At 36.0% G+C, this 13529-nt stretch overlaps 2 protein-coding genes across 4 annotated transcripts in view; one reads left to right on the forward strand and one right to left on the reverse strand.

Moving 5' to 3' along the window:
• gnav1 (guanine nucleotide binding protein (G protein) alpha v1) overlaps nt 1-12847 on the reverse strand; it is a 41743-nt gene extending 28896 nt beyond the window's left edge. For all 3 annotated transcript variants that reach the window (XM_067415678.1, XM_067415677.1, XM_067415676.1), the window contains exons 1-4: nt 12259-12847; nt 9987-10078; nt 1619-1711; nt 134-294 (exon numbers count right to left, since the gene is read on the reverse strand). In XM_067415678.1, the coding sequence (XP_067271779.1) occupies nt 134-294; nt 1619-1711; nt 9987-10078; nt 12259-12388 (476 nt within the window). In that variant the 5' untranslated portion in view covers nt 12389-12847. The remainder of the gene's footprint in view (nt 1-133; nt 295-1618; nt 1712-9986; nt 10079-12258) is intronic.
• LOC137040223 (uncharacterized) overlaps nt 1-13529 on the forward strand; it is a 192170-nt gene that overhangs the window by 126484 nt on the left and 52157 nt on the right. The window lies entirely within an intron of this gene.

A 13529-nucleotide genomic window follows, 5' to 3' on the forward strand; every position in this document is an offset into this window, starting at 1 on the left:
TATTATTAGATTAATATCAACCCTTGGGTCAAAAACAAGCTGAGCAATTGCATGCAAATAACAGATATTACTGTGATAACGGCATTAGCGCTAATGTGTAATTAGCGATGATGACTAATTAAGTGTTACTCACTATAGTGCCGAGTCATTGAGTTCATACTCGTATCCGCGCACCGCCGCCGACCGCACCCCCTGATCCGCCCACAAACAGCAGAGGGCGTGGCTTATGAACGGGAACAGCATCTGGTCTTCGTCAAAACAACGCCCACACGAGAGAACGGAGTGAGCGTGGACCTGCAGGAATATCATAAACATGGATAAATACATCAGTTGCATATCCAGGGAAGAATTTTTCAGGAACTTAAAATGTTTTTTGTAGCACAAATGTCAAACGTCTAAAGCTGTTAGCACGCTAATTAAAGCACTGTTGTTAAAATAACAAAACTAGCCATCTAGATTACTCATAATTAGCCTGTTCTTTTGAATGAATAGTCAACCCTTTGTGATCTATATCTAGTTAGGGGTTGGCTAAGTAAGCCAATTTAAGGTTAGGGATTGGAGCATAAGGTTTTTATAAGCATAAAACAACATTTAAACAGCTAGAACAAAGTGTGACCCAACACATTCGCATCAATTGGTTTGATTGGTCTAATTACAGTGCAGTGCTCATCACATGACCTCATGAAGCCCACCCTACACCACATTCATATTTCATAATCAAAGCAGGCGACCCCCTTTGTGCCGTTGGGAGCATCCAGAACAAGATAATGACTGTTTGAGACACAGGTCTGGAACACACCGGAACCGAGGGAGGATTTTAATAACACGCCACTCAGTGACTGACAGCTTGGTTTGGACTGTAGGTTTGCATTCACATCCCTAGTTCTGAAAAGATGCCGCCACCTAGTGGACCCTGTAAGTACTGCAAACATGTGGGCAGAAAGTCTGAATGCCAGTTTAACTAGGGCACTGACATCTTTGCTAACTCTGGGTAACTAGATGCATGTTAAGACCTGTATATAGATGTTCTGGGTACATAATAAAAACAAATTTAATAATGAGACTTATTATTATTATTATAAAAAAGTAATGTATATACACTGTAAAAAATTTGTGGTGGTTTTTGTTGGTTTAACTTAAAAAAGTAAGTAACCTGGTTGCCTTAAAATTTTGAGTTTACCGAAATTAAAAATTTGAGTTGATACAATGAAGGAAATTAGTTTAATAAATAGAAACTCAAAATATTTTTGTATCTGAACCACATAAAAAATGTGATAAATCATGAAAATAGCACAATTTGGCATGTTTCACTGCGTCATCAGAAATAACACACACATAATTACCCAAAATGCTTACAAAATCGTTTAATAATATTTTAATAAAGGCTGTCGAATCTCAAAAAATGTTCATTGTATTAACTCAAAATTTGAATTTCAATGAACTCAAAATTTTAAGGCAACCAGGTAACTTTTTTTCTAAATAATTTTTTACAGTATACTTTTTTTAATATACAATGTTATATAACTACAAAAAAATAACTTATATTTAAATATACATCTACATTTAAAAAACATTCACATATAAATCTATTCTTCCACAGAAAGAGACGAGTGCAGACCTTGTTCTTGCAGTTGGCAAGGTTGATTCGAAGGACGCCCATTCCATGGAGGACAAACTTCATAGAGGTCAGGAGGTTATCCAACACTGCAGGCTGGAACAGATGATTTATATGAACAGTAAGAACAACCTGATATTCATATTCTAAGCATATTCATTTGATTACTTGTGAGTTAGTTCTCTTGTGATTGGCAGCTGTCGGACTCGATGTATTTGTCCCTTCAAAACGCAAATAACTTCCAGAAATGAAAGCATTACCCATGAACCCTTACACTGATTTGACAGAAACAAGTCACTTTGTGTGTGCAGCTAACCAAACACATCCACTTCCTGTCACTGGGACATTTCCTGAAATCATTTCTGCTCGGTTAATTTCTGTCCTTATTGTCCCACGTCCACCTGAGTGACAGGAAGTGGCTTCACCAGGGCGCCATTATTGCAGACAGACACCGCTGCGTGATGATCTAACGCTCGGCTGCAACTCAATGCGATTGTGCAGTTATGAATTATGGAATGTGGATCAATTCTTTTTGGTCAGAACAATTCACAGAGATAGGAATAATTTTTCCATCATTTCTTTCTCTCATACTCACAAAATGGGAGTCATTAACTATTTTACATACATATTGCAACAATTTTACATGTGAAATAGACGGTGCAAGGAGTAAAGAAACAATGGACTGGAAGACTATAAATAATATATATTTATTTATATAAATCATAGAATATAAGATGATGCATAAAAATGTGTAACTAAATGAATATCACCTGCAGCATTCTAATATCTATTATGTATTATTCATATATTTATTTTCATTATTGATTCAGATATTTATGTTTTAATATAATATGATATAATAATTATATACAATTTGTTTTAATATTAATAATTGAATTGTGATACACACAACAAATATTAAAACATACATTTTGTATCACTTATCTATCATTTATTTATAATAACATTAGAATTATATTCAATTTGTTTTATTATTTTAACATTTACACAAAAACTCCTAAAATGTTACCCATATTTTTATAATTACATATTACAGAGCGGGGTCAGTGCTTGCTAAGGTGCACAGTGTGTAGAAGTTGCCAACTTTCTGCAGAGTAAATAGCAACAGATCTTCAAACTTCGTGGCCTCCCGATTAGCTCAAGAACAGTGAGTAGAGAGCTTCATAAAATGGGTTTCCATGGACGATCAGCTTCATCCAAGCCTAACATCACCAAGTGCAATGCAAAGCGTCAGATGCAGTGGTGTAAAGCACGCTGGACTCTAGAGCAGTGGAGACGTGTTCTCTGGAGTGACCAATCACGCTTCTCTGTCTGGCAATCTGAAGGACGAGTCTGGGTTTGGAAGTTGCCAGGAGAACGGTACTTGCCTGACCGCATTGTGCCAAGTATAAAGTTTGGTGGAGAGGGGTTTATGGTGTGGGGGTTGTTTTTGAGGGGTTGGGCTTTGCCCCTTAGCTCCAGTGAAAGTAACTCTTAATGCTTCAGCATACCAAGACATTTTAGACAATTTCATGCTCCCAACTTTGTGGGAACAGTTTGGGGATGGCTTCTTCCTGTTCTAACATGACTGCACACCAGTGCACAAAGCAAGGTCTATAAAGACATGGATGAGCGAGTTTGACGTGGAGGGACTTGACTGGCCTGCACAGAGTCCTGACATCAACCCGAAAGAACACCTTTGGGATGAATTAGAGTGGAGACTGCGAGCTAGGACTTCTCATCCAAACGTCAGTGCCTGACCTCACAAATGAGCTTCTAGAAGAATTGTTAAAGATTCCCATAAACACACTCCTAAACCTTGTGGAAAGCCTTCCCAGAAGAGTTGAAGCTGTTATAGCTTCAAAGGGTGGGCCAACTCCATATTAAACCCTACGGATTAAGAATGGGATGTAATTAAAGTTCATGTAAAGGCAGGGGTCCCAAAACTATAATATAATATAATATAATATAATATAATATAATATAATATAATATAATATAATATAATAAATATAATATAATATATGATTAATATAATATAATATCCATTTTGAATTTTGAAAAAAGTTTGACATTACACAAAATCAGTTCATGTGCGCACCACTCAAAAAGCCTTCGTCCTTTCACACTTTCAGTCGCCCCATCAATTCGTGTTGTGCTCAAATCCTTCCCCTTTTACCGCCCCTAACTCTCTGGCCAAAGCAAACACATTCCTGCCCTTTATTGAACAGCTTTTGTTTGCTGGACCGTAGATCAGAGGCGCGGAGCATTCCAGGGAAGAGCGGATGCCGAAAAGCCTTTCTGTGTTCATGAAGTGGACGTGGGCCCAAAGTTTTGTGGTTTGGATATATGATGCACTTTTATTGATTTCTGTTGTTGCCAACACACACAAAAGTGCACTAGAGCGACGCAGGAGGTAAAGTTCTGGAGTGAATCACACGTTTTTAGAACTATGAAACTATTCTTGTGGAAAATGATAAGTGCGAAGCATCTTACCATTAACATTTTGGGGACGTTTTTGTGATCCCATTTAGGGTGAGGTAAACAGCTTATAAATCATATTATATGATGTTTTAAAAAATGTAAAAATGGAGAAAGTTTTCTGTGATGGGTAGGTTTAGGGGATAGAATGTACAGTTTTTTACAGTATGTCTGTGGAAATCCCTATAAAACCATCAATTTTAGGATAAAATTATAACAATAGGAGTAATGTGTCATAATACACATTACTATATGCATAAAGCACTTTACATAATCTTAAAACATAATCTTAAAACAATTTTTTTTGTGTTTTCTTTAAAACTAAGAAAGGTCACTTAGTTTGGATTGGGTAAATGATTATGGAATGTTAATCTTTTGTTAAACTATTCTCGGAATTCTAGAATCCACTATTACATTTCAAGAAGAACTTTTAAGTTTCAGAACTTTTAGACAACACAGAACAACAAATTCCCGACCTCTGGTCATGTAAAATCCTGAAGAAAGTTATAAGCTCCTAAATTCTCAGCATTGAAAATTCCAGCCAAAAGTCATAAGCTTAACAGAATCTTGTGAAAATAACAACACGTTCTACAATAATTATTTAGGTCAAGCCCAAATTCAAGACCACCAACAACAGCACCCCAAAGTCTCCTATTACTTCTTGATGTCACGTTTGGAAGAGGAGAACTTACCACTTCATCAAAGAAACAGAGTCAGTGGGAGGTGAAGGAAATGAAAGCACGAAACCCAGCTGCGAGTTATGTGAAGTCTTGCCATAAAAAGTGTCACCAGATACGTAACTCAAAAAGCTCTATTGTGTGCATATGTGTGAACATCTTGATATACGTGTAATCTTTGTTAGTGTTTGATAATAATATACACTACAGTTTAAATGTTTGTTTCAATAAGATTATAAATATATATATAGCAATGTTTCAGTAGATAGATCATTACAAGTTATTGGAAAAATGTATCAGTTTCCATGAAAATCTTAAGCAGCACAACCGTTTTTAATAACAAGAAATGTTTCTTGAGCATCAAATCAGCATATTACAATGATTTCTGAAGGATAATGTGGCACTGAAGACTGGAGTGAATAATGCTGAAAATTCAGCTTTGTCATCACAGGAATAAATTCCATATAAAAATATATTTACATAGAAAGCAGTTACTTTAAATGGAAATAATATTTCACAATATTACTGTATTTTTGAACAAATAAAGTAGAAGAGACTTCACTAAAAAACATAAAACAAATTCTTACCAACCCCAAGCAAGAATGTTTGTGTAGATTTAGTTTAAATAAAAGTAAAATAAAATAAAAAAGGCATTCACAACACATTTTAATTCCACAATATTTACAATATTGCAACATATTTCCAAGTACAATAGGATGTTCAGTACAAAAAGGGACAGGACTTTATTTTGGTTGACTGATTCATGAAAAGTAGACATGTACAATTGATTAGATTTTTTGACCAGTAACGCTTATTTATCAAATCAATAATTTATTGGCTATTATTGTTGCTATCCTTTATTACTTTAAAATGTATTTACTGCCTTAACTATTTAGCTTTTGGTAACATTGCAATAAGATAAATAACAAGTAAACTGTCAATTTAATTTGCAACTTTCATTATGTTTACTTTAAGGAGGAGTAGCCGCTTTGAAAAAGGAGAACAAGGAGAAATGGAGAGGCAGGTGCAGGGTGAGAAACAAAATGAGGAAACAGGAAAGACAACTCCACTATAGGGGAGACGTCAGCAGTGTGGTTCAAGACATTTTAGTAAAGGAGTTCAATAAAGAACAGATTTAGAAAAGACACTCATGTGACATTCAGGTCAGGACAAGTCCCAGTTTTTACCTGTAACACGGCACATTTTCTCTTTCATTCATGATTCATACACCCCACAGATCTCCACACCCTTCCCTGGCCTCACTCTGACAGTCAGCAGTCCGCCCTTGAGCGACACTACGTCCAAGTCAACCAAGGCCAGTCTGATTACAGACTGTGCCCGTGTCTGCAAGCTTGTGTACAATGTGAAACTAGCCATAATTATGGGTCTGTACGAATGAATGCATGTGTGCGCAGAAGCGTGACCCTTCATGAAACTGTCCAACAAAAACTGGCAAAGCAGAAAATGGACTTTTGAACATTACACAGAACCGTGACCACATACATTTTAAGAGAAACACACAGGCATGGGAGTGGTCAGCATGAAGAAAAATTACAGATTGGCTTTTAAAAATGAAAACTTTAATTTGGTCTACATCAAACTTTGCTGAGCCGAATACTGAGCCTTGAGGTATCCCGAACTCAAGACGTGACTCAAACTTGGCGCATCTGTGTATACTGCAAAAGTAGGCTATTGTATGACATCCTTTAGCTTAAGGGGAATGCTTTATTTTTATCTCTAGAACAATGGGAGAAGTCAGCTATTATGGGTCCTTAACCATTTTATTCTTACCGTTCTGCAAACAGATGTAAACCGCTGTTGGGTTCAATCATTAATTAGAGTGGTGCAAAATTCAAACACTGTTCTTCCGATCAGCAGTTTTATACCGCAGTGGCTGACCACAAACTATGCAACGATATGGCTAGCCTAGCATTAATCAGGTCTAGAGATCGCCATTGGGTTGCATACTTCACACTTGATGTCATTCAGTTCAATGCCTACCGCACTTGACAGAACTAATGAACGTTATAAGAAATAACTATCAATTTGACCACATTTAAGGGATTAAGATAAAACACTGCGTGTCTATATGTTATTAAAAACTTGCTTATTCGCGTACAGGCAAAGTAAGATCAAATTAGCCGCTACATTACCGCCTCACAATAAGTAGGACAATGACAGTCATTGAACGCAGTTTAAAACGCACATAAAACTCTATCCACACAATTGCAACAGCTAAAGTGTCATTATATGAAACCAGTTCCTTTCACATTTTGAAAATGAAAGCTAATTTTTCATGTACATTTCTAAAGACTGGAATTGAGAATGCGTCAAAGTGGTGAAAATTAATTCACAGACAGAATAAATTATATACAATTACTGCATATCCTACAAATATTGAATTGAATATACTTAACGTATGTTTTACTTAAAAATAAACCATTTATTTATTTAATTTTATATTGTATGTGCTTTTTTTACATCGCATGACCTAAATAATAAAGTTTTTTTTTTTTTTTTTTTTAAATAAAGGCCCATAAAGCTCGTAGGAGTTCAAAGTATTTAGAGTAAGGTCTAAAACGTATTCAACTTGTCTAATTAAAACCGTGCTGGATCTTTTCTAGAATAAAACAAGATTAATAGTATATTGCTCATACTCAGTTATAAGATTGGTGAATTAAGCCACTACACAATGATCATATTCTGATCATCAAGAAGCCAACAGCATCTGATCCTGTTTTCTCTTGCTTTTCTTGCCATAGCAAACCCAGATACAGCAGTGAGAGAAACACAGACATTAAAAAGTCATCAAACTGCCCAACTAAAGAAAACACTAATCACCATAATGGTGACATCAAAATACTCTATTAATTCTCAATAAGAGCTTATGTAGCTTTAGCTACCGTTATTGTGATTAAAACTCACGTTCAGTTAAAAGTCAAAACTTATTGAGAATAAGTCAGTCACATTAAAGCAACATCACAAAATGACCATCTCTGCCACCACTGAACAAGTGGGATCTTTTTTTTTTTTTTTTTTTTTAAAGTGCATTTTCAAATGCACTTTGCTTTTCAGATTAAAATGTACATAATATTTTTAGGTGAAAGTGCTGTGACTATAAAACATTAATTATTATTTGTAAATATATGGTAAAATGTACTCTTTTTTTTCTCAGTTAAGTTATTACATGAATAGACTGTGTACATTTTACTTAAGATATATAGTTCCAACTTAATCTTGATTTTACAATGTAATAATTACATGAATTAATGTAATAGATTTTACCATACCATAAAGTCATTTTTTTCAGTGCAAGCTTTTGACAGTGCATTTTCAATTCTGTTTTATCTATTGTACAATATTACGTCATTTTACCCACATTCCAACACTCTTTGTTTTGTTTAAAGACAACGGAAGTCCTGCTGGTGAAAGAAAGGGCGTGTGTGTTGGAGTGAGTGTTTATTTAAAGGGTTTGCTCATGGTTTTTCATTGTTTGATGGTCAATGTTGTCATATCAGCTAACAAAGGCCAATAAAAACTGCATCACACAACAACAGTCTGCCACTAACAAAACTTTTTCTTGCAAGCAACTACCATAGTCAGCACTACAGTTTGTTATTATGCTAATACGTTCTGAGATTCATCCCTCGCCACTAAAAAAAAAAAATCAACATAAAAAAGAAACTAGGTTGCTTGATGACTGGTCAAATATTTAACCATCCTGATTAATCCATGTGCATTTGCTTTAAAATAATGGGTGGTTATTAGGGTTTTAAAGTATCCCCTGAGGCAATTCAAAACACCATTTGCACATTCTCAGCACATCAATCTAATTCAAGCTCACGGAAAAGTGTCTCTAACACAAACAGACCCTGAGGGAAGGTTTAATGAAGAGAACATGGTACACAAAGTCTCTGTTTAACTCAAGCTAGCACACATGCGGATCTGCACCTGGCACTTCACAGGAGATACAACGGACAGTTCGTTGTTCGGCTGATTTATAAAACAACTGGAGAGAGATCGGACTAGAAACATGTGCACTAATGCTCCGTTAGCTTCGTAAGCATCAACGCACAAATATTGGATGGACAAATTCCAGAATTCCAAAGGATCAAAGTGGCTTTTATTAACCGTGAAGACATGAAATACTGAGGGAAGTCTCAGTAAGGTAGCATTCTCTCAAAGACAAGCTAAAAAAGGTTTTTCTGTGCATTCGACCTCCTCTAAAGTCAACAAACTCATTGTACACCTCTTTAACCGGTCACTCACAAGCTAAAGGATGTCATACAACAACATAATTCTGCCCAGCAAAGTTTGTTGTAGATTATATAAAAAGTCTTTATTTTTTGCAAGATGAACTGTAATGTCTATATATAGCCATAGCACTAATGTTTTTTTTTTAACATAATTCCCATTGAATTTTACACAATACCGTAATTTATACAGTGATATAAAATTACTGCCATTCATACATCCAACCCCTAGCCTAGGGTCTTTTGGTTAACTGAAGAACTGGATTGAATAACAGCCATTGTTGTTCACAAAGATGACATTTTGCCCCAAAGTGACAGCCAAAAACTGCGGGTTTTAGCAATACCAAGGCTGATTAGCATGTTGAGACCACAGCTAGCTGCGATTTACGATGAATGAGCCAATCAGTGTCCACTCTGTTTCCAAGGCGATAAGACACATGTACACCACAGGTTAGTCTAAAGTAGCCAGTGTGTGGCTTCACATTGTTGCTATGGTAACATTTGTGAGGGACAGGTCCAAAAAGCTGTGAGGAGAGATGGTTGACTTTAGAGGAAATGTATGCCGGCTGGCAAACAGATAAAACCGGTAGGAAACCGATAAGGACAAATTATAAAGATAACGTGCATGGAAGTTGACAATTTAAGGATTTTTAACTTTACAAACTTCTGTGTCATGTTTCCATGTCTCTTCCCATTTCCTTTTTCTCTTCCTAACAAAAAAAAAAAAACTAAAAACGTGCTGAGATCCAGTCTTCCATTCAACTGAGGTCTTGTTTCACAGTTGAACCATTGACCCCTTAAACTTTTAATAATCCTCAAAAAACACACACACTTGATTTCCCAGATGGCGGAGTAAGAACTGAGCAAACTGACAAAATGTGGTACAGAAGAGAATAACTGTTAAACTACTGAACGCAATAACCCTTCTTTGTGAAAAAATAAAAACATAAAATGTCTTACCTTAAAACTGGCTAGTTCTTGTTTGGTGAATCCATGACTGTGGATAATCTTCATCTGTTTGACCAGAGTACTTTTCCCACTTTCTGCAGCACCTACACACAAAAAAAAAAACAACAACATTTATTTACAACCTGTAACCAAAGAAACATTACATGGATTGTTTTAATTGTCTTGTTCAAAGGTACAACCATGATAGTTCATGAATCACCCTTTCTGAAGTTCGAACTAACAACATTTTGGTTACTAACCTAGTTTGAGTTTACAGCCTTTTAGATATGAGCCCAGATCTAAGGTTTGTACACACATATTTTTCTGACCAGATATAGGATTTGAACCCACAATCTGTGAATTTAAACCCACATCTGGGGTTTGAACACACATCTATTCCTGACCAGATACAGGGGTTGAACCCACAATCTGTCAATTTAAACCTAGATCTGGGATTTTAACACATCTTTTTCTGACCAGATATAGGATTTGAACCCATATGTAAATTTAAACCCAGATCTGGGGGTTGAACACACATCTATTCCTGACCAGATACAGGGTTTGAACCTACAATCTGTCAATTTAAACCTAGATCTGGGATTTTAACACATCTTTTTCTGGCCAGATATAGGATTTGAACCCATATGTAAATTTAAACCCAGATCTGGGGTTTGAACACACATCTATTCCTGACCAGATACAGGGTTTGAACCTACAATCTGTCAATTTAAACCTTATAGATCTGGGGTTTGAACACATCTTTCCCTGACCAGATATAGGATTTTAACCCACACTCTTTCAATTTAAACCTTATAGATCTGGGGTATGAACACACATCTTTTCCTTACCATATAAAGGGTTTGAACCCACAATATGTACATTTAAACCCAGATCTGAGGTATGAGCACACGTCTTTTCCTGACCAGATATAGGATTTGAACCCACAATTTTTCAATTTAAACCTAGATCTGGGATTTTAACACATCTTTTTCTGACCAGATATAGGATTTGAACCCATATGTAAATTTAAACCCAGATCTGGGGGTTGAACACGCATCTATTCCTGACCAGATACAGGGTTTGAACCTACAATCTGTCAATTTAAACCTTATAGATCTGGGGTTTGAACACATCTTTCCCTGACCAGATATAGGATTTGAACCCACAATCTTTCAATTTAAACCTTATAGATCTGGGGTATGAACACACATCTTTTCCTTACCATATAAAGGGTTTGAACCCACAATATGTCAATTTAAACCCAGATCTGAGGTATTAGCACACGTCTTTTCCTGACCAGATATAGGATTTGAACCCACAATTTTTCAATTTAAACCTAGATCTGGGATTTTAACACATTTATTCCTGACCAGATATAGGGTTTAAACCCACAACCTTTTAATTTAAACCCAGAACTATAGGGTTTGAACACACATCTTTTCCTGGCCAGATATAGGGTTTAAACCCACAACCTGTCAATTTAAACCCAGAACTAGGGTTTGAACACATCTTTTCCTGGCCAGATATAGAGTTTGAACCCACAACCTGTCAATTTAAAACCAGATCTGGGGTTTGAACACGCATCTATTCCTGACCAAGATACAGGATTTGAACCCAAAATCTGTCAATTTAAACCCAGATCGCGGGTTTAAACACATAAACTCACAGATTCCCAAAACTGAATGTTCAATTCACAGCAAAGAATCAGACCCATGCTATGCTTCAAATAAACATTCATTCAATTTTAACCTCTATCTGAGGTTTAAACTGCCAACATTTCAGATATTAGACCGTATGTCAGCTTAACCAAGAAATGTTAGATTTTCTACACAAATCTTATGTTTCAACCAACAACCTTTCAGTTCCAACCCATACCTGAGTTTTAAACCTACAACATTTTATGCAGCTAAAATTGGAGGTTCAAACCCACAACTGTTGCCTACACAGATCTGAAGTTTCAATCTACAGCCTGCCAAGATCAGAACATGTCAGTTTTAACCCAGATCTAGAGTTTAACAAACAAACTTATCAATTACCTGCCCAGATTTGCAATGTTAACCAATAAACTTCCAAATGCAAGCCCGTATTTGTTGTTTGAACCCATACATTTGTTGTTACCAATATTAACCCAGACCTGGAGTTCAAACCCACAACTGTAGTAAACCACATTACCCAAAATTACATGTCTAACATTCAAGAAGGCCAATATAAACATCAAAATCCATGTTATTTTAGCTAAAAGCAATGGGCAGATGAACAAACATCAGGATGAGAGCGGACTTACCCAGCATGAGGATCTTCACCACGTTCATCTCTCTCTTGGCGTACTCGTAGAGATCTCTGTCTATCTGTGAGCTGTGGATCTTCGCCTTCTTTCCCTCTTCTGTCACCTCTGAGCCCAGACACAGACCCATATCCAGAGCTCATGTCTTTCCTAAAGAGCTAAAGAGCCAGCAGAAATCCCAATACAACGAATGTAACCGAAGAGGAACGTTTAAAGTCGTGTAAAAACATCCCGGCGAGATGCCGCGCGCTCTCAGCCCAAGTCCCGGTTAACGCGTAAAATGACACAAAAAGTCAATTGCGCGTGTTTTTGGAGATATCTAACTCCAAATGTATTGTACAAAGAGAGACACACTGGTACAGACACTCGCGGACAGGAAGAAAGAGGGAAAAAAACTTTCAAATTCGCCTGTTCCCGGTTAGTTTCGTCAGAGGGAGCGAGCGCTCGTGCGGGATCAGTATGAGATCCCAACACTGTCAGACTCCGCGCAAACACTCCTAATCCACAACACAACTCTACCTGTTCATTACGGGTAAGCTAAGTGATGTGTGTCGTACTCAGAGCGTCTCTTTATGCTTATTGGGGGGTGTCCGCGTTCTTTAGGAAGGAAGTGACGTGATGTTTGTGGAACTTTTGTTACCTGAGATGGGGTTTGTCCAAGGCGAGCGCTGTGAGAAAGAGATGCCAGTCCCTGAAATTCCTTATAAAATTATATGTATTTAAATTAAAGAAAGTAATATATCAATGAATCATTAATAAAATTCTATCATTAAAAAAATAAAGTAAAAAAAAAAAATATTTAAAAACATTAAAAGTAACACATAAAACATGATGAATAAAGTATGGGTTAATTACATTAAATATAGTTTATTGATCTAATGTACAACAAAACTAAAACATTAAAAAAATTAATAAAATGTTTTGTATCAACTTAAATATTTAGATAAAAACCTTGATTAAATGCACAACTAGGCTTTAGCAAGTAGTAATTGCTGGCAGTCAAATAAATCACAAGTTGAAAAATTAAATTTTATGTAATATTACAGTCTAAAAGAACTACGCTTCAGTACTTTCTTAATAGTTTGATGTTTTTAATCAGCAACCAATCAGTGACCAATCAATTCAACCGAACCTGCTGTAAAAGTCAGTGCATTGTGTTGTTCAACAAAATCACATGTTTAAATAAATGTTCATTGGGAAAACAAAACATCCTAAAACATTCTTTTTTTTTTTAAATGTGCACTGTTGATACGTTGTTTTGATACTTTTTT

Source organism: Pseudorasbora parva, chromosome 14, assembly GCF_024679245.1.
Source record: "Pseudorasbora parva isolate DD20220531a chromosome 14, ASM2467924v1, whole genome shotgun sequence".
Taxonomy (NCBI): Eukaryota; Metazoa; Chordata; class Actinopteri; order Cypriniformes; family Gobionidae; genus Pseudorasbora; species Pseudorasbora parva.